Source organism: Acomys minous (assembly GCF_964271855.1).
Source record: "Acomys minous genome assembly, chromosome: 7".
In the NCBI taxonomy this organism is placed as follows: domain Eukaryota; kingdom Metazoa; phylum Chordata; class Mammalia; order Rodentia; family Muridae; genus Acomys; species Acomys minous.
This window is the reverse complement of record NC_140488.1, coordinates 34,651,092-34,677,439: the sequence shown is the minus strand read 5'-3', so window position 1 is coordinate 34,677,439 and position 26,348 is coordinate 34,651,092. Positions and strand designations below refer to the sequence as shown.

The following is a 26,348-nucleotide window of genomic DNA, read 5'->3' as shown; positions in this document are numbered from 1 at the left end:
TCTTTTTAAAGTAAGATTTTAAAAAAAAATTATGCACTTGTGTGTGGTTGAGTGAGTGTATGCACATTTGTGTGGGATCCTGAGAAGAGGCCAGAAAAGGGTGTTGGTTCCCCAAGAACTGGAGTTACGGGCGGCTGTGAACTGCCTGATATACGTGTTGGGAATTAAACTCTGGTCCCCTGGGAAAGAACTGTGTCCTCTTAACCACTGAGCCATCTCTCCAGCTTTCTAAGATCACAGAAGGCACAGATGACCGTTGCCAGCTCAGTGTCAATTAAGACGCAGGTCCTGTTACTTGATCTCTACATGATCACAAACCATGACGCGACCAACAAATGCTCCGCCAGATTCTTCACATTTGAAGCCAGAATGATTTAGGCAAACAACCTATACACCTGCAGACTGCCATCAACAAACAACACCATGCCACATGTGGTGTCACACTTGGGAGGCAGAGACAGGTGCATCTCCATGAGTAAGAGGCTAGCCTGGTCTACATAGCGAATTCCAGAACAGGCAGAGCTACACTGAGAGACTCTGTTTCAAACAAAACCAAAAACACCAAAAAGCGCCAGCTGGCCACCCCCCCCCCCCAGGTCAATTAGAATGACTCCAGTTAGAGGTCCATCTCATACGGTTTGTGCCACATGAGGCAGCTGTGGTCTCCCAGATGAGCATCTCGAACCCCAAGGCCTGGAAGGCAGTCACCTGCACCACCAGGAAAGATGCTAGTGACCAGAGCTGCTCTCCCTATTGAATTCCTCTGCATCTGGGATGCCTGTCATCAGAACCATTCCGTTGAGTCAATGCACTAAAGGTCCCTCCCACAAGGCAGCGATTTGCAGAGCATAAGCTCCGAGCTGAGCCTGAACTAAAGTCACACTGCCTTACTACATACTAGCAGTACAGTCTCAGGCAAAGTCACCTAACTACTCTGGGCCTCAGTTTCCATACCTGAAAAATGGGGATGAGAATGGAACCAACTGGTAAGGTGTGTTTGAAAACTTAAGAGTTGGAGCAGTGGCGGGAAGAGCTCAGCAAGTACAAGCTTTTTTCCCCCCCAGTTGTCCTGGAACTTTCTTTGTAGACCAGGCTGGCCTCTAACTCACAGAGGTCCACAAGCCTCTGCCTCCCTGGATCCTGGGATTAAAGGCATATGCCACCACATCCAGCTAGTATTTTATTATAATTTATTCAGATTACATCCGGGATTGTTATCCTGTCTCTCTTATCTTCCCATTTCCTTCCTCCCTCATCTTCCGCCCTATTCTTCCTCTCCTAGACCTCTGACAGAAGGGGACCTCCTCCCCCACTATATGGCCACAGCCTATCAGGTCTCATCCTGGCAGCCTGCTTCCTATTCCCCTACCAAGGGGCAGTGATGAAATCAGAGGGCACCAGAGTTCATGTCAGTTCCCACTGCCCCCTTCCCCATGTGGAGAATGAGCTGTCCATTGCCATTTTTTTCAGTTTTTTGAGACAAGGTCTCTCTGAGTAGCCTTGGCTGTACTGGACTCACTCTGTAGACCAGGCTGGTCTCGAACTCACAGAGATCTGCCTGCCTCTGCCTCCTGAGTGCTGGGATTAACGACATGTGCCACTACACCCAGCTCCATTGGCTACTTTTTTATAAAAGGACTTTTAAAAAGATTTATTTATTTTATTTATTGCATATGAGTGCTTTATCTGCAGAAGAGGGTATCAGATCTCATTATAGATGGTTGTGAGCCACCATGTGGTTGCTGGGAATTGAACTCAGGACCTCTGGAAGGGCAGGCAGTCCTCTTAACCACTGAGCCATCTCTTCAGCCCATTGACTACTTTTAGAGACTGTTTTTTTTTATTACATTTTAACTTCTTTTGTGTTTATGCATGTGTGCGGGTTTGCTCCTGTACATCATGGCACATATGTGGAGATCAGAGGACAGCTAGTGTCACTTGGTTCTCTCCCTTCCACCATGGAGTGCTGGGGATTAAACTGAGGTCCTCAGGCTTGGCCGCAAGCACCTTTCCCAACTGAGCCATCTTGGCAGCTCTGGTGTTAGCTTTTATCAGTATAAGGAAGGCAGGTCTTAAAGGGCTGGGGAGACCAGGCACAGAAAGAAGACATCTCCTCTGCATTCCACTCTGGAGCTACGTTTGCTAATCAAATAACCCTTAGTTGAAGGTTCTGCCCTGCTCCAGGCTCTCGCCCAAAGAGAGATCAACAGCTCCAGCGGCAGCCCTCTGGCACTCTGCCTCCCTCCATCCTTACCATGGGCTGTGCATGACGTCAGACTGGCAGCCCCCACCCATCGTCTCTAAGTCCCAGTTCCCTAGCCCCTCCAGTTTGGGTCGCTCAATCTTTGCCGTTCCCACTGTGCTCACTTTGTGACACACTAGCCGAGATGTGGAATTGAGACGTAAGTCATTTAAGACCGTGTCAAGATAGGAAATGATAAAGTGTGAGGCTGAGCATTCTGACTCTGGGGTACAGTGAGAAGAAACAAAGTTAGGGTGAGAATGGTCAAGCAGAGCTGAGGGAAGAAGCAGGGCTGGGTGGCAGCGTGTGCATGGGAGAAGGAAGGTAGGAAGGTGGCACCTGCTCAGACCCTTAGCTCCCTAAATGTCAAATTCCACTTTTTCTTTTTCTTTCTTTCTTTCTTTCTTTCTTTCTTTCTTTCTTTCTTTCTTTCTTTTTTGAGACAGGTTTTCTCTGTGCAGCCTTGGCTGTCCTGGACTCACTTTGTAGACCAGGATGGCCTCGAACTCACAGCGATCCACCTGCCACTGCCTCCCAAGTGCTGGGATTAAAGGTGTGCGCCACCACTGCCTGGCTTCAAATTCCACTTTCTAAAAATGTACTATCTGTTCTGCCATGTAGCCATTGGCTGCACTGTGCCTAGCCATATCCAAGAGACGATGATGCCCACCAGATGCTGAGGGCATGGCCAATCTGAAGGGCAGCACATTGATACGCTCTGTTAATGGCAGTGGCTTGGAGCCCTACAGAAGGAGCAATTGAACATGCCTTTAATCCCAGCAACTTGGGAGGCAGAGGCGGGTGGATCGCTGTGAGTTTGAAGCCAGCCTGGTCTACAAAGTGAGTCCAGGACAGCCAAGGCTCTGTGTAACAGAGAATGCCTGTCTCGGGGGGGGGGGGGAAGCAGGCTAGACTGGCTCTTCAATCTTCTGTCAAGCACCCAGTTCTTAGAAATCTTCTAAGAGGAATAAGGTCAGACCTCCCTGCCTCTCACAAACCCTCTTCGAGTTCAACTCATGGGAGATCAAATTACTCCCAAACTATTTGGGGGACCACTCTAGGACAGCTCACTTACTTGGTGTTAACTGCTCTTGCTCTCAAGGTGGACAGACCAGGACCACTGTCAAGACCAATGCTTCTGTAAGTGTGTACTAGAAGATAAATTTTTTGCTTCATCTCCCAAATTTCTACTGTCAGCAACAGGTACTTCTAGAAAATAATTTTTAAAAGCCACAAGCCAAGCATAGCTGCTCACACCTGTGATCTCAGCTGAGGCAGGAGGATGGCCCCGAGTTTGAGACTACTACATTGTATCAGGCCAGCCTTGACTAGGGAGGTAGAGAGACTCTATGTCAGAAACAGCAAAGGTTTGAAAATCTCAAAAGCAATTGATCATGTTCTTGGGTGGTAGAGCATTATCACAGTCCTATGATGTTTCTCTGTTGCCCCTGGAAGCATCACCACTCACCAAAAGGACCAGACAAAAGGCAGGAAAACCTGTAGGTAGGTTTGGCTACATGCTCCAGTTGGGAGTTAGCAGCTAAGCCTTTATCTTGGAACCTAGGGCCAGGGCTTCTGGGGGCAGACTTTTCTCACTCAAAGCATGCTATTTCCTGTAGGGAGCTAGAACTCAAAACTCGATATCTATATCTATATCTATATTATCTATATAGTACATCCTAGGTTTGAGAACCAGTTGATCTCCTTTCCTTTTCTTTGATTTTTGTTGTTGTTGTTGTTGTTTAATTTTTATGGAACAGGGTTTCTTGGTGTAGCCTTGGCTGTCCTGGACTCACTTTGTAGACCAGGCTGACCTCGAACTCAGAGATCTGCCTGCCTCTGCCCCTCCCCAGTGCTGAGGTTATAGGGGTGTGCCACTCTGTAAGCTCTTTTCTTTTCTTTTTTTTTTAAAGGTATGTCATATAATACCCAGCATTCTAGATTCTTTTTGAAAATTACATTTGTATGGTGGCAGTGCCACAGTGGGGTGTGTGTGTGTGTGTGTGTGTGTGTGTGTGTGTGTGTGTGTATAAGTCAGAGGACAGCTTGTATGATTTGGTTCTCTCCTTCCACCATGTGGGTCCCGGGGATCGAACTCAGGTCATCAGGCTCTGCTTTTACAGCCTGAGAAACCCCACCAGCCCCAGTTTCCTTTCTTATCTCATTAGTGAAACACCAATCTGCAGTCCGCACCATTCTAGATGTGTCTGGATTCCATTTCCCCAGGAAAGGCAATTCTGTCTGTTCTCCATCTCAAGCAATGATTGAAGGCAACCACATCAAGTAGTTGTCAGTGACCTCACACAAGTTCTTACATGCTCTTAACAGCAGAGCCGTCATCTCTCCTAGCCTGACAACTCTGTCCTTAGAAAGCTATTGTGACAACCCAGCGAGATAGAACCATGGAAGGCAACACAGTGCCTAGCTAGCACACAACTAACATCCTACTGGAGCAGGCGGATGGCAGGCTGGCTGTTTCACGTGTTGGTTAGGAGACTGCATTTGGGGTTGGTTGGGTAAGTCCCATCCCAGAGCCTCTAATAGTAGCTGTCTCCTGAACACAAGAGGGGACGGAAACCTAGCACTGTGTCACAGGCACAGCATTGGTGTTGCCCAACCTTGCTCTAATCCCAGCCCTACTCTGTCATACTCTTCCCCAGAGGGAAAGGCACTTCCAGATGAGATAGTACAATTAAGAAATACTACTCCACTGACTTAACGTCTGTGTGACTGACTTAACTAGAAGGAGCAGCAGCACTAAGTTAACAGAAGGATTTGCATACTGGCCCTATCACACCGTAGCATATGTCCCTGCCTTAGTTTTGTCACTTGTCAGTAGCCACTTTACCTTAGCTGTTCTTGTTTTGTTGCTTGAGATAGAGTATGGCTGTATACTCCACGCAAGTCTGGAACTTTCTATGTAGCCCAGCCTGGTTCAAACCCAAGGTCCTCCTTCCTGTACCTTCCAGTTGCTGAGAGTACAAGCCATCCTCCATCATGTCTAGCCATTATTTGGAAAACAGCCGCGATGTAATAGCCCATCACCAAAATGTGGTATACAAGAAACAGTTCATTGAGGCATGGAAAAAAATATTAGGACATCTACTTAAATGTGTTTGGTAGCAAAATAAATAAATAAATAGAGCTGGAGAGATGGCTTAGCAGTTAGGAGAACTTGCTACTCTTCCAGAGGACCTAGGTTTGGTTTCCAGCACCCACATTGGGTAGGTCACAGCCACCTATAACTCCAGCTCCAAGGGATCCAATACCCTCTTTGGGCCTCTATGGGCACCTGCACACACATGTGCACATACACTAACACAGACACACACACAAACACACACAAATGAAATAAATGTTAAGTATATATATGAAGAAATTAAATTAAATGAGCATATACAGGGGGAGGTAATCCCCCTCAGGAACAGTCATAGGGGAGGGGAATAAGGGGAAAATGGGAGGGAGGGAAGAATGGGAGGATACAAGGGAGGGGATAACCATTGAGATGTAACAAGAATTAATTAATAAAGGAAAAAAATGTCAATCAGACAAAAAAAATTAAATGTACCCAAAACGTGGGTTGCCAAGGGCTCCCTCACTCAGTCCCTTTGTAAGGAGGTCATTGCTAAACAGCAAAGGGATCAGAGTGACAGCATCAAAGTTCAGTGCTCATTCTTTCTCATTTTATTTTTAGTATATCCCAAAGTTATGCAATTTCTGTATTGGGGCTGTGAAGTCACAAATTATATCATCTGGTTTTACTTAAACCAGTCCTCCCCAAATGGAAAAACTGGCTTGAAAAGATTCCTACCAGGCAAGCACGGTCTACCTGAGATACTGGAAGGACACAGTGGGCAAGAGGAAGATGGCAGATAGGGTGCAGCTCCCACCCCTGCCCTTAACTCTTCAGAGGCCCCATTACGAAGCAAAAGGAAGGAACAAGCTGCTTCCGGCGAGGAATCAGCTGGCTGTGGGGTCACACATCTGGGATCCAGCTCTTGTGGGGGAAGCAGGAGGACCAAGAGTTGGAAGCCCATGGACCAGGGACAATGGCTTAGCAGATAAGAAAAGCTGCCTTCAAGCCTGCTGATCTTTTTTTTTTCCCCAGACAGGGTTTCTCTGTGTAGCCTTGACTGTCCTAGAACCTGCTCTGTAGACCAGGCTGGCCTTGAACTCACAGATATCCGCCTGCCTCATGAGTGCTGGGATTAAAGGCATGCGCCACCACCTTCTGTCTGTGTGCTGATCTTTATGATACAGCATATACATGTTTGTGCATATTTGTACATACACAATTATATATATATTAACATTACATTCTGCACACTGCTCTGAACAAATTCCAGGGACATGGGGACTATTAATTTCCTGTCTATCCTACTCCCTAATGTTACAGTGACCATAAAGCAAGCTGTTCACAATAACTACATGAGGAGCTGGGCATGGTGGCGCATGCCTTTAATCCTAGCACTCGGGAGGCAGAGGCAGGTGGATCTCTGTGAGTTCAAGGCCAGCCTGGTCTACAAAGCAAGTCCAGGACAGCCAAGGATACACAGAGAAACCCTGTCTCAAAAAACAAACAAACAAAAATAAAACAATAATCGTACGGTGATGCGTATCTTAAGCCACCAACGATAGATTAAAAAATAAAATATATTCACTCTGCTGCTGTTCTAAATTCCAGTGTTAATTTTTGCACGTCCTTCCCCCAACTCTGTGTGTACGGTACTAAAACCCTTGCATCTGCTGGGTGGCAACACTTTCATGACATCTCAGATGTAGAACACCTATGGACAAGGAAATGCTGCCTTTTAAAACAGGAACAGATGGAAATAGAGACGCAGGACCCCTTGAGCTCTTCACTACTCTTAGAAAAACTTTCAGAATCCTGCATCACACTAAAAACAGATGGAAATGAACTCATATAAAATTTACATAATTAAATAAATTACTTAAGAAAACTAACTTCTAGATACAAAAGGTAAATAAACATGCCCAGGGCTGGAGAGATGGCTCAGAGGTTAAGAGCACTGGCTGCTCTTCCAGAGGTCCTGAGTTCAATTCCCAGCAACCACATGGTGGCTCACAGCCATCTATAATGTGATCTGGTGCCCTCTTCTGGCCTGCAGGTGTACATGCAGGCAGAACATTGTATACATAATAAATACGTATTTTTTTTTTAAAAAAAATCTCAAAGCCCAGAGGCAGGCAGGTGGATCACTGTGAGTTCAAGGCCAGACTGGTCTACAAAGCGAGTCCCGGACAGCAAAGGCCACACAGAGAAACTCTGTCTTGAAAAACAAACATTTCCTCCAACAAGGACACACCTAATCCTTTATCAACTGGGGACTGTATTATATGAGCTTATGTGGGCCATTCTCAATCAAACCACAACAGTATGTGTTCTGTATGTGTTCCTATGTCCCTGTGATGGTAATGATCAAAGATTTGGATCAAGGCCTATCAATTTTGATTGAAGCTCCCAACTCATGCCAGATTTGTTAAATTCACTGACTACCTTTGTCAATAATAGCGATGGCCAAATCTTTGGGGCTAGTTATCTGTGTAGTAGTAATAGCTTCAACAAGCCTACCACATGAGCCACAAACCCCTGCATAGGAATTAACATATCCAGGTATATAAGCCATTCTGATGGGCTCCCTGTGTCTACTGTGTCTATGCAGTGCATCTGCACCGAGTCCAGCCATGCCATCATAGTGGTCTCCAGGCCTTCCTCTTCTGTCGTGAGCCAGTAGATCTCCTCTAAGTGGCGGCGGTGGAGGAAGAGGGAGATGCCAAGCTCTGCTGCCACCGCAGCCACCTCAACCAGGAGAGGAAGGTGCTCGACAAGGGCTCGCATCATAATTTCTTCTAGAAGGAAGCATGGGACACCCCCCCTCAACCAGGAGGCATTCTGTCAGAACCACCTCGTCCCTGCATGGGAAATCCCATGGGCCATGCACGGCGCTCATCAAACATCCTTGGAATTATAGGCTTCATCAGAAAAGGTGGGATAGGGTTATGCACGTCCTTTGGTGGCTATATGAGACCCTGTCTCAAAAAAAAAAAACAAAAAACAAAAACAAGAACAACAACAAACAAGGAAGAAAGAGAATTGTGATTTTTTTTTCTCGTAAAGCACTTGTTTAGAAAAGGCTTCTTGCCAGGCATGGTTTAATCCCAGCACTCGGGAGGCAGAGGCAGGTGGATCGCTGTGAGTTTGAGGCTAGCCTGGTCTACAAGGTGAGTCCAGGACAGCCAAGGATACACAGAAAAACCCTGTCTCAAAAAACCAAAAGTGAAAAGGCTTCTCTTTCCCCCCAGCACTGGAGAGGGAACCCAAGTCTGGTAAATGATGCTAAAGTGTGTGCTCTAGCACTAAGCAGCCCCCTCCCCCAAGCCCTGAATTTTCTAGTTTAGTAACAAAAAGACGAGCATTCATCCAGCCTTTGGGGATACATATATTTCACTTATCAGTGATAAAATAGTCAAAATAATGTCCACGGAACACTGTGGTGACAAACTGAAATGCGTGCCTTTTGTAGAAAACACTTCTGGGAGACATCTAAAATCACTGATAATGACTTGAACAATCAGCATTATACCAAAAAGACAGCGCGGGCAGTTTTATCTGCAGCAAAGCTAAATGTCTCTAAAATTCCAGGTGTGTATTTGCTAGAATCTATTAAGATGAGGGAGTTCTCAGCATACTACTTTTCTGGCCTAAGGGAAAATGTAAAGGAGAAGATACATTATGATCAAAAGTGATTTGTTTAAATATAGAAACACTGAACAGAACACTGTTCTGACTAGTAGAGTGCAAAAACAATGGAAAAGAAAAACAAACAACAACAAAACAAAGACACACAGAGGCAGAAAAACAGATGACCCAAGGCTTAAGGGTGCTTGACACCATTTTAGCTTGATCCCCAGGACCTATGTAATAGAAAGAGGCAACTGACTTTTGAAAGTTGTTCTCTGTTCCCCCAAAGCCCCCAGCACACATTGTGGTATACATGTTTCCAACACACACACACACACACACACACACACACACACACACACACACACACACAAATGTAATACAAATGTATAAAACTAAACCTCAAAACAGAATTTTTTATACAAATGAAAGGATGCTTTGATAAGATTCCCCTACCTCAGAAGCAAAGATATTAAAAGCTAAAATGTGTGATTCAACAATATGGTTCATGGTATAAAAGTAAGACTTTTTTCAGTGTGTAGTGCTACATGCCTATAACCCCAGGCCTCAGGAGAATGACAAGTTTGAGGTCAGGCTAGGCTGCATAGAAAATTCCAGTCGAGCCCCTGCAAACCACACTAGCCAAAAGGACAGCTAGGGTGACTCAGGTGCAGACTCACTGCTGGACCATGGAACCTTCCATAACTCCAGCTACTACAGAGTGAGTCCAGGACAGTCAAGGCTACACAGAGAAACCCTGTCTTGAATTTAAAAAAAAACCACAAGACTAACAGAATGGATGTGAAAACAGGATCCATCCTTCTACATACAAGAAACACACCTTGATATCAAAGATAGATATTACCTCAAGAGTAAAGTGCTGGGAAAAGGTTTTCTAAGCAAATAGACCTAAGAAGCAAACTGGTTTAGTCACTCTAATACTAAGTGATAAGATAAGACTTTCAGGCAAAATTACTCAAAACAGATGGGGAAGGACACCTCATACTCATTTTTAAAAATCCACCAATAGCTGGGTGTGGTGGCAAACATCTTTAATCCCAGCACTGGGGAGGCAGAAGCAGGCAGATCGCTATGAGTTCGAGGCCAGCCTGGTCTACAAAGGGAGTTCAGGACAGCCAAGGCTACACAGAGAGACCCTGTCTAGAGAAAAAAAATTCACCAAGATGACATATCAATTACGAATATCTATGCCTCAAATGCAATGACACTCACATTTTTTGTTTTTGTTTTTGTTTTTGTTTTTGGAGACAAGGTTTCTCTGTGTAGCCTTGACTGTTGTGGGGTCACTTTGTAGACCAGGCTGGCCTCGAACTCACAGCGATCCACCTGTCTCTGCCTCCCGAGTGCTGGGAATAAAGGCATGTGCCACCATGCCCCACTTGGACACCCATGTTTGTAAAAGAAACATTACTAAAGCTTAAATCATACACCAAACCCCACACATTAATAGTGGGAGACTTCAACACCCCACTCTCACCAGTGGACAGGGCATAAAGCAGAAACTAAACAGAGAAATACTGGAGATAACAGATATAAATCAATGTAGATCTATGTTAGACTTAGCAGGTATTTACATGACATCCCAACCAAACACAAAAGAATATACCTTCTTCTCAGCACCTCTTGGAACTTTCTCAAAAATTGACCATATACTTGGTCACAAAGCAAACCTCAACAGATTCAAGAAGATGGAAATAATCCCTTACATCCTATCAGATCACCATGGACTAAAGCTGGATTTCAACAACAACAGAAACAACACAAAGCCTACAAACTCATGGAAATTGAACAACTTCCTACTCAATGACATCTGGGTCAAGACGAAATAAAGAAATTAAGCCGTGAGTGGTGGCACACGCCTTTAATCCCAGCACTCGGGAGGCAGAGGCAGGCGGATCGCTGTGAGTTCCAGGCCAGCCTGGTCTACAAAGCGAGTCCAGGACAGCTCAAGCCTACACAGAGAAACCCTGTCTCAAAAAAAAAAAAAAGAAATTAAAGACCCTAGAAGTCAATGAAAATGAATACACAACACACCCAAGCTTATGCGACACAATGAAAGCAGTGCTAGGAGGAAAGTTCCTAGCACTAAGTGCCTACATAAAACAAGTTGTAGATGTCTCATACAAGCAACTTAACAGCACACTTGAAAACTCTAGAACAGGGCGTGGTGGTGGCGCACGCCTTTAGTCCCAGCACTCGGGAGGCAGAGGCAGGTGGATCGCTGTGAGTTCGAGGCTACCCTGGTCTATAAAGCGAGACCAGGACAGCCAAGGTGAACACAGAGAGACCCTGTCTCAAAAAAAAACAACAAAAAAAACCCAGAAAACTCTAGAACAAAAAGAAGCAAATGCAGCTGAGCATGTGGTGCACTCCTTTAATCCCAGCACTCGGGAGGCGGAGGCAAGTAGATCTCTGTGAGTTCGAGGCCAGCCTGGTCTACAAAGTGAGTCCAGGACACCCAAGGCTAACACAGAGAGACCCTGCTGTCTCAAAAAACCAAACCAAACCAAAACAAAACAAAACAAAAAAGAATTAAGATCAAGATCTTAAAACAAGATAAGATAAACACTTTAAATAGACCTCTAAGGAAATAGAAGCAGGCATTAAAAGTCTTCAAACAAACAAAACAAAAAACAAAACGTCAGAGCCAGATGGTTTTAGTGCAGAATTCTACCAGATTTTCAAAGAAGAGCTAACGTGCCATTACTCCTCAAACTATTTCACAAAACAGAAACAGAAGGAGCATTACCAAACTCATTCTATTAGGCCACAGTCACCTTGATATCTAAACCACACAAAAGAAACCCAACAAAAAGAATTTCAGACCAATTTCACTCATGAGCATTGATACAAAAATACCCAATACTCTCAAACCAAATCCAAAAAAACATAAAAAATAACATTCACCACGACCAAGTAGGCTTCAACCCAGGCATGCAGGGGAGGTTCAATATACGGAAATCCACCAAGTAAACAAACTGAAAGAAAAGTCCCACATGATCATGAAATTAGATGGGGAAAACAAAGTCCTTGACAAAATCCAACAACTCTCAATGATAAAAGACTTGAAGAGAGTAGGTAGTGGCGCACGCCTTTATTCCCAATACTGAGGAGGCGGAGGCAGGTGGATCTCAGTGAGTTCGAGGCCAGCCTGATCTACAGAGAGTTCCAAGGATAGCCAAGACTACACAGTGGAACCCAGTGTTGATAAAAACAAAAACATAGTAAAGATAAAAATAAAATAAGTTTATAAACAGGAACAATAAACAAATCCCTAGCCAAACTAATCCTTCTCAAACAGTCCCTAACTGGGACCAAGCAGTTAAATAGATGAGCCTCCTGGGCTGTTCTCGTTCAAACCACCACAGTAGGCAAGGTAGTTCAGTGGGCGCTTACTGAGACATCTGAAACCTGAGCTCAGTCCATAGGGTAGGAGGAGAGAACTGATGCCCACAAGTTGCCCTCTGACCTCCACACATGCACTGTGGCACGGGCTCAAGCAATAACACACATTCAATACATACAGCCAAAAAGTACACTAAACAGGGGGCTGAAGATGTGGCTCAGAGGGTAAGGGCACTGGCTGCTCTTCCAAAGGTCCTGAGTTCAATTCCTAGCAATCACGTGGTGGCCCACAACCATCTATACTGGGATCTGGTGCCCTCTTCTGGTGTACAGGCATAATGCAGGTGAAACACTATATACATAATAAGCAATTTTTTTTTTTAAAGTACACTAAACAAAACAAGCGGGTGTCTCGGCCTATGTATGCCAAGGCCCGGGATTCTATCAGTGCTTCTGAAAATCAAAGCAAAATGTAACAGAGGAAGGGTAACACGTTTTAAGTAGAGTCTCACCATGGATCCCTTGCTGTCCCAGAACTAGCTAGCCCTGGAATCACAGAGATCCTTCCTCTGCCTCCGCCTCCTGAGTGCTAGGATTAAAGACATGTTACTACCACGCTTGGCTGAAAGAGCAAAACTTCTGATACAGAGTAAAACCTTTTTTTAAAAAAAAAGAGCCAGGTGGGTGGCACACATCTTTAATCCCAGCACTGGGAGGCAGAGATACTGTATAGCTGTGATTCCAGCCTGGTCTACAAAGTGAGTCCAAAACAGCCAAGGCTACACAGAGAAATCCTGTCTCAAAAAGCAAAAGGGTATTGGGGCCAGAACCTAAGGCCTTGAGCTGAAACATCTCTAGCTCCTGTTCACTTTTATTTTTCCTTTTCACCTTCTTATTGCCTTAATAGAGATCAAACCCAGGGCCGTGAATGTACCAACCAATCTCCTGCTGACCTAATCTCTAGCCCTCAAACCCTTCTTTCCTTTTTTTTTTTTTTTGGTTTGTGTGTGTGTGTGTGTGTGTGTGATTTTTTTTTCTTCTTTTGGTTTCTCTATATAGCCCTATCTCTCCTTTATACTCTTCATAGACTAGGCTGGCCTTAAATCCAGAAATCTGTCTGTCTCCGCCTCTTGCGTGCTGACATCAAAAGTGAGTGCCACCTCACCTGGCTTTCTTCTTTCCTTTTTTCTTTTTTCTTTTGTTTTTGTTTTTCAAGACAAGGTCTCTCTGTGTAATCTTGTCTGTCCTGGACTCTCTTTGTAGACCAGGCTGGCCTCGAACTCACAGCCTGCTTCTGCCTCCCGAGTGCTGGGATTAAAGGTGTGCGCCACCACCGCCTGGCTTCTTCTTTCTTTTTTCAAAAAAGGTTTATTTATTTACTTATTTGTCTGTCTGTCAGTCTCTTGTCTGTCTCCCCCTCCCCCTGTATGTGTGTGTGTGTACAGGTGTGCCACATACATACAGTGCCCTCAGAGGCCAAAAATATGGCGGTGGGTCCCCTGGAATGAAGTTACAGGGAGCTGTGAGCCCCCTGTGTGCTGAAAGCTGAACCCCAGGCCTCTTTTAACTGTCCCGGCCCCTTCCCCTACCCTTCTTTTTTATTTATTATTTTTATTTTATGTGCATTGATGTTTTGCCTGCATGTATGTCTGTGGGTGTCAGATCTTGGAGCTATAGACAGTTATGAACTGCCATGTGATTGCTGGGAATCGAACCTGGGCCCTCTGGAAGAGCAGTCAGTGCTCTTAACTGCTGAGCCATCTCTCCAGCCCCGCCCACCCTTCTTTTATGTATTGCCTTAAAACACTGTCTTAGTCATTGTTCTAATGCTGTGAAGAAATAGTATGACCACAACAACTCTTATAAGAGAAAGCATTTAACTGGGAGCCGCCTTACAGTTTTAGAGGCTTAGTCCATTGCTGTCCTGGTGGAAGCAGTGGCTGAGAGCTGCGTCCTGGTCTGTAGGCAGAGAGGGAGATACACTGGGCCTTGGAGTGGGCTTTTGAAAGCACGGATCACCTTGCGCATCTGATCCTGGACCTCCCAAGTGCTGACATCAGAGGCACACACCACTAACACCAAGAATGCTCTATGGCTTTTGAGCCAGTTAGTTTTGGGGCAGATCACTTGACCTCCCCTCAGTCCTATGTATGAATTGGAGATAAACACTGTCTTCTATACAAACCTTGTTGACTTGTTGCCTAAGTTAAAGAGATAGTTCAAAATACAAACGAGCCAGGACTCAGACTGGAAAGATGAATCATTCAGTCATTAAGAAAGAGCACTTGCTGCTTTTGCAGAGGACCTAGGTTCAGTTCCCAGCATCCACAATGGGTGGATCACATCGGTCTGCAACTTCACTTCCAGGGAATCCGGTGTCACCTTCTGGACTCTGTGAGCACTACACGTACATACATGCAGGCAAAGCACATTTGCACATAAAGATTTGTTCCACCAGGTGGCAGCACAGGCCCTTAATCCCAGCACTTGGGAGGTAGAGACAGTCAGATTTCTGAGTTCAAGGCCAGCTTCGTCTACAGAGTGAGTCACAGGGAAGCCAGAGCTAAAACGGAGAAACCTTGTCTTGAAAAACAAACAAACAAAATGTTAAGATCCAGGATCTTGGGGACAGGAGAGATGGCTCAGCGGTTAAGAGCACTGGCTGCTCTTCCAGAGGTCCTGAGTTCAATTCCCAGCAACCACATGGTGCCTCACAAGCATCTATAGTGTGATCTGGTGCATACTGTATACATAATAAATAAATCTTAAAAAAAAAAAAAGATCCAGGATCTTTGAGCCTATACTTGAGGGTGAGGCCTGAGGTGGGAGAATTATTTGCATGCAGGAGTTCAAGACCAGCATAGATAACACAATTCCTTGTCTAACTGGAGGGGAGAGGGCAGCAGTAGAACACGCTTGCCTAGCACTTGTGAGAACCTGAGTTCAGTCCCAGCCCAAGAAACACACACGCACACATACAAAAAGGAAAGAAAAAAGAAGCCGGGCGTGGTGGTGCACGCCTTTAATCCCAGCACTCGGGAGGCAGAGACAGGCGGATCACTGTGAGTTCAAAGCCAGCCTGGTCTACAAAGTGAACCCAGGACAGCCAAGGCTACTCAGAGAGACTCTGTCTCGAAAAACCAAAAAAAAACAAAAAACAAAAAACAAAAAAACAAAACAAAAACAAAACAAAACAAAAAATAAAAGAAAAAGAAAGAAAGAAAAAACATGCCTTTTAAAAAAATCTAAAACAGTATTATACCAAGCCTTAACTATTATAGAAGTCAATTATTTTCAGTGACAAGGCCCTGCACGTGCTAAGTAAGCATTTTAACACGGAATTAACTCCTAAAGCGCTTGTGTGCTCCCTCCCTCCCTCTCTCTCTCTCTCTCTCTCTCTCTCTCTCTCTCTCTCTCTCTCTCTCTCTCTCTCTCTCTCTCTCTGTTTTTTGGTTTGGTTTGGTTTGGTTTTTCGAGACATAGTTTCTCTGTATACCCTTTAGACCAGGCTGGCCTCAAACTCAGAGATGTGCCGGCCTCTGCCTCCTGAGTCTTGAGACTAAAGGCGCGCACTACCACCCAGCACCTCCTATCTCTTGAATAAGGTGAAAAACCACTGTGTCGCTCACTGTCCTCTCCTCTCCGTCTCCACATACTTCCTCTCCTCTTCAAGAAGGCATCTATGTCTTACTACAAGCCCTGGCACCAGTACTCCTTTCCTTGCTGCTGCTTAAAAGCCAAGGGTGAGCAGCCTGGGGCGTGGCAGGAGCCTGAATTTCCTACAACGCGCAAAGCCTCTGTCTCCAGCTGGGCCCCTGTGTCTCACGTTTTTTCACTCATTGGCTTGCTAGAGCGCCCTCGTGTGTCGGCACATGGTAATACTTGCAGAGTTTTCCTGGAGGAGGCAGTGGGCAGCATCACAGTATGGATGAAGTGCGGAATACTGTTTCTCTTCACATTTCACACCCGAAGCCGGATTGTTGGGCTCCAGCCAGGCTGTTCGATCCCTAGTGTCAAGTCAGGTTTCCTGCTTCCACTCAGGCCGAAAGGTTCCTTTCTGCTCCCCGCCCACTGTCCGGTCATTTTGAGTAGTGTGAACACGTGATTCAAATACACTTCAACTTGGTTACATGACCTTCTATTCTGAGTAGCCCCAGCTCACAAAATAAGACTTGAACTTTTTTTTTTCCAGTGAAAGAATAGAGGAAAATAAAAACTCAAAATACCGGGAAAGTGCAAAGTAGAGCTTGTTCATAGTCTGGAAGGGAAAAACTGAAAAAGAGATCCTGGCTTGGCTAAATGGCTCAGTAGGAAAGCTGCTTGCTCCCCTCGATGATACAGACAGAGCAGGTGGCCTGGGTTCAATTCACAGAAGCACAAAAAGGTAGAAGGATAGAACCGACTCCACAAAGTTATGCTTTGATCTCTATACCCACACCAGGAATGCACACTACCTTGTGCACTTGAGCACATGTACACACACACAAATCACACACAAATCACACATATGCACAATAAATAAAACAAAAATTGTTTTAAATTTAATAATAGCTCCGACTGTAAAAGCCTCAAGAAGGGGAAAATGACAGAGATCAACATCTGACATTGTACACACACACACACACACACACACACACACACACACACACACACACGCTGCTGCTGCTGCTGCTGCTACCACCACCACCACGCCACATCCATTCTGGGACACACACTCTGAGTGGTTACTTTTCTATTGCTATGACTAAACACCATGACCAATGCAACTTATAAAAGAAAGGGTTGACTTGGGACATATGATTCCAGCCGGCTGGAGTCCATGGTAGTGAAGCAAGGTGTGACAGCAGGGACATCTGAGAGTGGACATCTTGAAATGGGAGAGGGAACGGCATGAAAACCACACCTTCTCCAACAAGGCCACACCTCCCACCAAGTGGGGTCCTAGCAGTCCCGTGTGAGCCTATGGAGAACACTTTCATTCAACTACCACACACTCACACCCACATAGTGTGGAAAGACAGATTTCTATCTCACTGAGAACCAGACGACGTTATATCTGGGCGTCATGGTGCACACTTAATTCTAGTACCTGGGAAGCAGAGCCAGACCAGAAAGGACATTAGTGAGACTCTGCCTCGTAACCCTGCCCCCAGCATAGGTCTTTGGAAGGAAACTATACCTGTAGTCTCTAGAATGTTCTTCATTTCCTCTTTGACAGAGGACCCTGGGAGTCTAAGAGATTTACTTACATATTCTATACAGCTTCCTCTTGCCTGCTGGGCACTAATGCGTTTTTTGGAATCTATAATGTCCGCTGCCAAATTCCACTGACATCAGAGGCTACACATGGCTTTGCCCAGTGTTCCTGAGAAATTAAGCAAGCGTGCATTAGCTAGAATCACTGATGCAGGCTTCTAATCTCAGCACCTGGGGTGGAGTCAGGAAGACCACATTTGAAGATAACCTGGGCTCCATAGTGACGCCCTTTCCCAAGACAACACCAAAAAGACTCCTTTTAGGCACGGCTTTGTGGAACACACCATAATCCCAAGACTCAGCGGACTGAAGCAGCAAGATCTTAAGGTGAAAGCCAGCCTAGACAACATCGCTAGAGCCTCTCTGAACATTCTCTCCTCTGTACAGGATCCACGCCGAAAACCACAGAGGCATTAGAGATGATAAAGCAGCATCAATACAAATTACCCATCTTACAGTCACCTTTTGGTGTGGCATTGCTGGTGCTGGTGGTACACATAGCTACCCCCTAACTCTAGGCCAATCATTTCCAGGGGTTTGAACAGATGGGAGCTAGGGATGTAGCTCAGTAGTGGAGTACTTGTTTAGACGTAGGGTCCATCCTGGACATGCAAGGGAGATGAAGGCCAGCAGTTGCTTCATACAACTAGCGTCTCGGCCATTCAGTAGGTTGACAGCATCCCTTCTGTCTCTCACCCCTTCCACCCCATTCCCTTGCTGCTGAAATACACATGGGTTCTGTGGTTGTGGGCATCATGGGGGTGTGGGCCTTTGTCTGGAGGTGGAGGACACGCCCCCCTCCCCTTAAGCTTTGAAATAGGCTGATGTACCACCCCCTGCTGGCAGCAGTCTCTCTCTCCGCCCTTCAAGACCCTAGACAAGATGGGTGAAAAGGCTGGTTAGTTCCTTGCAGAGACACTTTCAAGGTAAACTGCACAGACTTCAGGCCAAAAGGTGTCAAAAGCTGGCTCTTTGAAGCAACACGTATCAAAGCTGCCCCGAATGATCCCAGAGGCGAGAGCCAGGGGTGTCCAGGGTCTGACTCCTGCAATTTACATACCCTTGGCTTAAAACTCAGGGGTGGTACTTGTAGGTTTCTAGGACCCTCTACAAGTAGAACATTATGACAGACAGATCTGGGCCCAGGGGTCCTGCTCAAACTATGGCAACAGCAGCCAAGGATAATACGTGCAGTAAACTTCAAACCCCTACCCAGATCTAGCCAATGGACAGGACATTCTCCACAGTTAAGTGGAGAGTGAAGACTGACTTTCACACGAACTCTGGTGCCCCATATTTGACCACGTCCCCTAGAGGGGGAGACCTAGTGGCACTCAGAGGAAGGATGGCAGGCTACCAAGAAGAGACTTGATACCCTATGAGCATATACAGGGGGAGGAGGTCCCCCTCAGTCACAGTCATAGGGGAAGGGAGTAAGGGGAAAGTGGGAGGGAGGGAGGAAGGGGAGGATACAAGGGATGGGATAACAATTGAGATGTAATATGAGTAAATTAATAAAATATATTTTTAAAAACTCAGGGATGAGGCAGACACTCTCGTCTCTCTTTTCTTGTAGCTTCCTGTCTTTGTCTCTCTTTTATCTTTAAGTTGGTTAGAACATTAGAGAATTAAAACCTAGCTCTTTGACTCGAGGCTGTCTGGCCTTTTCCCAAGTCTGAGGCTCCGCCACCCCCACCCACACTGGAAGGGACACGGACTCCAGCTAAGTACATGGCCCTCAAGCTAGGGGAACCAACAGGAAAGCTCCCTCCCTGCCCAGGGGGCCTTCTGAGTGACAATTCTCCGGGACAGAGCCTTCCTCACCTAGCCTCCCAAAGGCTGAAGAAAACTCTCAGGCCAGATTCTCAGCAGCCTCCCCAAAAAAGAATCCGCAAAAGGGCTTTCAAAGGAGAGATGAAACAAGTTAGTAGAGAGGCAGTGTGGCTTTGGTCTCTGGAAATAAAGTTCAGTAAGAGCACGTGTCGTGGGTGTGTAGTGCTTGGCAGGTGCCCGCCTTTGCAGTCTTTGTACCGGAACTAGACATGTTATTAATGCTGATAGGAAGGGAGCTAACTGCCTGCTTAGTAGCAAGGAAAATGAACCATGCTGGCATTGTGATTTAAAGAAAATGTCGCTGCAGCTGTTCACATATTCTGGAAGTATTGTGTGTGTGTGCATGCATGTGGTTTTGTGTTTACAGATTTTGGGGTTACAGAGGGGAGTTTCCAGAGCAACGGAATAGCTGCTTGTCAATCAGAATTCATTTTGAAAACGAAAGCTTGGGAGTCCACTCTGGCCTGGAACTGGGCTTGATCTTTAAGGACTCCACAGAAGCCAAGAGGTAGCTTTGGCCATTTGCCTCAAGGAAGAAACAATTTAATCACATTTTTTTCTTTAGTTTTATACATTGAGTAAATCACTGAGTTTCTGAGCCCTACAGATTTGATCTGATGCAGTAATAAGAGTTGCCCTGGACGCTTGCTCCATGGAGTTGCACGCACACTCACACTTGCCACAAAAATCACATTTTCCCAGGCTACCAACCCGAGCAGTGTAGCATCTATTTATTTCTTCTGCACATACAAGGATAGTGTGGTATGGTCATCAAAGAGTTCAGAGTTTAATTGACCTGCCAGAGAAAGGAGGAGAAGCACAGTGAACGGGGTAAGCTGTCAGAGAAAGAGGAGAAATGTAACAGGCAACATCCTCTTAGCTGGATGACAATGGAGTGACAGAAACAGGGCGTTGGGAAAGAAAAGGATCATTCTGGGCTGGGCCAGAGGAGGCTGGCTGGATAAGGTGGATGCTGAGGCTGATCTTAGAACATGAAGAATTCAGGCCAATGTGGTGGTGCACGCCTTTAATCTCAGCACTCGGGAGGCAGAGGCAGGCAGATTGTTGTGAGTTCGAGGCCAGCCTAGTCTACAAAAGTGAGTCCAGGACAGCTAAGGCTAACACAGAGAGACCCTGTCTTGAAAACAAAACAAAACAAATAACAAACAAGCAAACAAACAAAAAACATGAAGAAATTGCCTTAGATCAATCAATCAAAAATAACAACAAGGGGCTGGAAAGATGGCTCAGAGGTTAAGAGCACTGTCTGCTCTTCCAAAGGTCCTGAGTTCAATTCCTGGCAACCACATGGTGGCTCACAACCATCTATAATGTGATCTGGTGCCCTCTACTGGCCTCCAGGAGTACATGCAGGTAGTGCACTCATATTAAATAAATAAATAAATATTATAAATAAATAACAACAAGCTGGGCGTGGTGGTGCATGCCTTTAATCTCAGCACTTAGGAGTCAGAGGCAGGTGGATCACTGTGAGTTCAAGGCCAGCCTGGTCTACAAAGTGAGCCCAGGAAAGCCAGGGCTATTACACAGAGAAACCCTCTCTCGGGAAAGAAAAAAAAAAAGACATGAAGAATTCTATTAGAGAAGAGTGTGAAGGAAGCCAGGTGTGGTGGTGCATGCCCTTAATCCCAACACTTGGGAGGCAGGGGCGGGGGATCTCTGTGAGTTTGAAGCCAGCCTGGTCTACAAAGCAAGGCTAGGATAGCCACAACTACACAGAGAAACCCTGTCTGGAGGCTGGGGAGTGTGAAGGCAATGGGAGGCTGAGGCAGGGGGATTGCTAAGAGTTCAAGACCAGTCAGTGCTATACAGTGAGTAGCAGGGTAGCCTGAACTATGTAAAACAATCCTATCTCAAAAATCAAAATCAAGCCTGGCATGGTGGTGCACGCCTTTAATCCCAGCACTTGAGAGGCAGAGGCAGGTGGATCGCTGCGAGTTCGAGGTCAGCCCGGTCTATGAAGTGAGTCTAGGACAGCCAAGGCTACACAGAGAAACCCTGTCTCAGGGGGGGAAAACAGAACCAAGCATGGTGACAGAAGCATGTAATTCACTGCTTGGTAAGTGGAGGCGGGAGAATCAGGAGATTGAGGCCAACGTGGATTATATAAGACCTTAATATCAAAAATAACCCCCAAATAAATTGATTAACTTAAAAGATGCAAGCAGAGAAGGCCGAATGAGAGATAGCATCAGCTAGGTCACACTCTGCCATTTGGTGACAATTTGTTGCCCATGTGAGTGAGTTACAGCAGATAAACGTGGCTTGAATGCCAGCCTCTTTGTGCCAGAACAAAGGCTACCGTGTCACCCAGACTTACGCTGCCACTTCCTGCTGGGTGACCTTGGGCAAGTGGTCGAACTTCTCTGCAAACTGAAAGTAGGAATGATTCTTCGTTCCTAAGACCGTGGGGGAGAAGTAAGAAGTAACACACATAAAACATCTGCCAGTGTCTAGTAGAGTCAATATTTTAAAAATAGTCTACAATTCATATACTGTCACAAATGAACACAATTTAGAGATGGCCCTGAATATTTGAACAGCAAGGAAAAAAAGCCACTGTGTGACACTGCCCATGGCTGGTGACACTGTAACATCCAAGAGAGGGCTGGCTTGGTCACCACCCACCCTCATCTGGGCTGCTTGAATACTTTGGCTTCCTGCCTCTACCTCTCCCGAAATCATCTTCCAAACACAACTTGAATCATGGCTGTGTCCCTCCCTGGCTCAGAAACCTTCTGTGGCTCCTCCCTCTTGCTTGTAGGCTAAGTTCCTTAACACCACATCACAGGGGAGAGGTTAAGAACTACTGTGTTAGCAGGGTGTGGCAATGCACGCCTGTAATCCCAGCACTCTGAGAGGCAGAGGCAGGTGGATCGCTGTGGGTTCGAGGCCAGGCTGGTCTACAGAGTGAGTCCAGGACAGCCAGGGACACACAGGGAAACCCTGTGTGTTTCTTGGGGGGATGGAGTAGTATGGCACCCTGTCCTCCTCAGGAGGACAAAGAAGGATCAGAAATCCATCGTCATTGTTGGCTAGCCATGGCCACATAAGACCCTATCTCCAAGATATAAGAACTGTCGTCTCGGCCAGGCGGTGGTGGCGCACGCTTTAATCCCAGCACTTAGGAGGCTGAGGCAGGTGGATCGCTGTGAGTTCGAGGCCAGCCTGGTCTACAAAGCGAGTTCAGGACAGCTAAGGCTAACACAGAGAGACTCTGTCTCGGAATGTCGTCTCTTGGGACTGGAGCCAGGGAGGTTCACCTGGAGTTCCAGGCCAGCCTGGGCTAGAATAAGATACTGTCTCTAAACAAAAACAAAAGGCAAAACCATCTGTTGGTAAACAGAAAGACTAAGATTAATCTAATGTTGAGATAAAAAGATAAACTATCCACATTTTTCAATAATCTAGAAGCTATGATTTACTAACAGTAGCAAATCTCCTAAGGAAATATCAGGGATGACACTGTAAAGAGGACAGACAGCTAAGCTTCTCACCTCTCACCTGCAGCTGCTCACTCTCCTCTCTCTCTCTCTCTCTCTCTCTCTCTCTCTCTCTCTCTCTCTCTCTCTCTCTCCTTTTCTTTTTTGGTTTTTCGAGGCAGGGTCTCTCTGTGTAGCCTTGACTGTCCTGGACTCGCTTTGTAGACCAGCCTGGCCTCGAACTCACAGCGGTCCGCCTGCCTCTGCCTTCCGAGTGCTGGGATTAAAGGCGTGCGCCACCACCGCCAGGCTGAAGCTGCTTTCTCAAACCAACCCAGAGAAGTAATGACAGGAGACGGCAGAGAGGCAAGCAGAGATCCAGGGCTGAATTTTGGGGAATACCTAGTTCCGGTCTCAAGTTTCTCTGGAGGAATCCCCAACAGCACTCCGGTGTTACAAAGAAGGTCAAGGTTACAGAACAAGCAGGACAGAGGAGCCTGACTCACTCTGAGCGGCGGCGGCGGAGCTGCCTCCCTGAAGGCTTAGGGAGAGAGCGCACAGGGACAAAGTGCAGGAAGATTCCTGAAGCGATAAGACTGAAAGAAAAAAGAGGGTGGGGAGCGATCGCCCCAGAAACTACAAGACTGAGCTCCTGAGGCTGACTGGAAGCCCAGCACAGTCCCCAGAGGAAAGGGCAACCCTAGGAGCCTTTCACACCAGCAGCTGAAGGGATGCTGAGAACCGGGGTGACCAGAGAACTACATATCCACCCCACCCCCTCCCGTGTTTGCCTGGCGGGTGCCAAAGGCCGGGCTACTGCTCACCTGGCCTTTTGGAGTGGAGCCGGTTGTGTCCTGAGGTCGCTGCGCTCGCTCGCCCGTGCAGTGGTACCCAGAACGTAGACGCCTGGCTGGTATATAGGACGTGACTGGACCGCCCACCCCTCCACGCCCCCCACCGCCCACAAAGGCACCCTCCCCTGGTTTGCTCCCTCCCACCCGTCCTTCTCCTCCCCTTCTTCACTCCCTCCCTCGGAGCCCAGTTGCTCAAGACGCTTCCTTCCCCACCACTAGCGCCAGTTCCTCTCCTTGTGGGGCCCTTGGAAGGCCAACGAACGCTAGACATCGAAGCCACCCGGGCGGCAGCTGGAAGATCATGGCTGAGTCCCAAAGAGACGCGAACCCGCTGCCCAAGGCCTGGGACAGGCGAGCCAAGTTGAATGAGGCCAGCGCCCCTCAGATCGAGCCCAGCGTCCAGCAGCGCCGCTCCTACAGAACTGACTTCTGTAGCCTTGGCAGGTACACGGGCAAAGCCGTCGAGGACAGTGCCTTCCTGTCCCGGGAGCCTATGTTCCACAGCTCCCAGACGGTGACCAGGGCGAGCGGTACACGCCGGCGGGGGGCGCTGCGGGAACTGCTGGGGCTGCAGGGGGCGGCTCCCGCTGGGTGGCTGTCGGAGGAGCGCTTGGAGCCCGCCACTACTGGGTCCCGCCGCTCAAGCGGGCAAGGCAGCAGCCGAGTGTGCCTTGAGCCGCGGGAGCACGCGTGGATTCTGGCGGCCGCCGAGGGGCGTTATGAAGTGCTGCTGGACCTGCTGGAGGCTGAGCCCAGCTTTCTGATGCGGAACGACCCAATCACGGGCTACAGTGTGCTGCACTGGCTGGCAAAGCACGGGCGCCACGAGGAGCTCATTCTGTTGCATGATTTTGCCATGCACAGGGGACTGCCATTTGACGTGAGTGCCCCAGGTAGCGGTGGCCTCACGCCGCTCCACCTGGCGGCTCTGCACGGCCATGATATGGTCATCAAGGTGCTGGTGGGGGCCCTGGGGGCGGACCCCACGCGTCGCGATTACAGTGGCCACCGGCCTTGTCACTATCTGCGTCCCAATGCTTCTCAGAGCCTGCGGGAGCTGTCTGGTGCAGAAGACTGGGAGCTGGCACGCGACAGAGAGCGCGACAACGCCAACAGCAGCAGCAGCAGCAGCAGCAGCACTACGACCTCCACCACCACCACTACCACTACTGGGTGGTTGCTGAGACGCGCCCCAAGCGCATCCCGCCTCAAGTCCATGGGAACACACAGCAAAGGGGCGGCGGCTCGGGCAGCCAAGGAGAAGAAGGCAGCGGGCAATCAGGGAGGACAAGGCACTGGCCTTCTGCGCCACCTGTTCCCCTTTATCCAGAACCGTTGAAGGTGACATGGACTAGAGAGCTCAATCTCAGGTTGTTCCTGACCCCACCCAAATATAGATGCTCCTCCCCATGCAGTTTGGGCCTGCAATGGTCAAATGACAGCTGGGCCCCTAGTCCTGTCCCAGGGCTCCTGCAGCCAGCTAACTGTCAGAAGAATCAATACAGGAGAGTGAAGAACCAGGTTGGCCCTGGTACCCAGCCTCAATACCACGGGACTTAGATGTTTGGAGCAAGGATTGTGATCTTCCTTGGAAGAGAGAGGGGAAATTAAGCTTCTAGTGGCCGTTTCAGACTGACATGCTAAGTTTACTAGGAAACCTTAGAAAAATAATTTAAGACTGATGCAGAGCGAATGCCTAGTATCTGCCTGCCTGGGTGTGCTGCTAATAAATCTCCATGTGCTGGTAGAGGTGGACTCCGTCAGGTAACCTGCTCCCGAGATTGGCCAGGCCTGACCAGTGCCTGGCCTGATGTAGCGTGGAAGAGTTCTTAAGTACATTAAAGTGGATTATATATTTTTTTTTCTTTCCACACAACAAAGCTATCTTTGAGTGTCTTTTTTTTTTCCTTATTAACCACAGGGTGATAGGGTGGGGGGGGTGGGGGGAGGGGGGACACTTATGTTTTCATGGAAGAGGCTACCAAAAAAAAATCCCTTCAAGCTAGTGATCCATGGCGGTCTCTGGGCTTCATTCTCCCAGCAAAAGGCCAGAAGTTGGGGCACCAAAGGAATGGCCTTCACCTTGGCTCTGAAGGGGAAAAAAACCCTCAGTGCCCCCGATTCCTCAGCCCTGGCATTCAGGTCTGGATTTAGGCATATGTCTCATCCTAGAAGAGTTGTCCCCGAGGGAAGGATCATGGGTAATGATAAAGGAAAGCCCTCGAAATTATATTTTTGATATTGTGAGTCAGTAATTGACTCTGCCTTGTTTCCTCCAACTAGACACACCCACTCCATAGAAAGGGCTCTCTCTCTTCATCCTAGCTAGCCTGGAACTTACTATGTAGACTAGACTCGCCTCTGCCTCTGGAGTCCTGAGATTACAGATGTGCCTGAGTCACCACACCTGGCTCTCATCCACAAATTTTTAAAAGTTAAGGTGGATATGAAGGTTGTAGCTTTGGAAAATTTCTCTCATTCCAAAGCGCCATGAATGAAACAGAACATAGGAGGGTTGGCTCAGCTGGACGAGGAGGTGGGGGGCGGGGCGGGGGTGGGGGAGGGTAACTGGGACTACTACATGGTGCTTTAGAGAACAGCACTTCAAAAAACCATACTGGATCCCTCGGTGCTTTCGTAGTATTTCAGTG

At 47.2% G+C, this 26,348-nt stretch overlaps 2 protein-coding genes across 7 annotated transcripts in view; one reads left to right on the top strand and one right to left on the bottom strand.

Annotated features, from left to right (window-relative positions):
- SEPTIN6 (septin 6) overlaps nucleotides 1-23,771 on the bottom strand; it is a 140,130-nt gene extending 116,359 nt beyond the window's left edge. For all 6 annotated transcript variants that reach the window (XM_084789831.1, XM_084789833.1, XM_084789828.1 and 3 more), the window contains exon 1: nucleotides 23,668-23,771. The gene's annotated coding sequence lies outside the window, so the exon portion shown is untranslated. The remainder of the gene's footprint in view (nucleotides 1-23,667) is intronic.
- Nucleotides 23,772-23,860: 89 nt separating this feature from the next.
- On the top strand, nucleotides 23,861-25,548 carry SOWAHD (sosondowah ankyrin repeat domain family member D). Its single transcript, XM_084789838.1, has one exon. The coding sequence runs from the start codon at nucleotides 23,999-24,001 to the stop codon at nucleotides 25,034-25,036; it is 1,038 nt and encodes a 345-aa protein (XP_084645964.1). The 5' UTR covers nucleotides 23,861-23,998; the 3' UTR covers nucleotides 25,037-25,548.
- The last annotated feature ends 800 nt before the right edge of the window (nucleotides 25,549-26,348 follow it).

Bases quoted from the DNA above. Each gene is read 5' to 3' on its own strand.
- SOWAHD (XM_084789838.1), top strand. From the start codon at position 23,999: ATGGCTGAGTCCCAAAGAGACGCGAACCCGCTGCCCAAGGCCTGGGAC.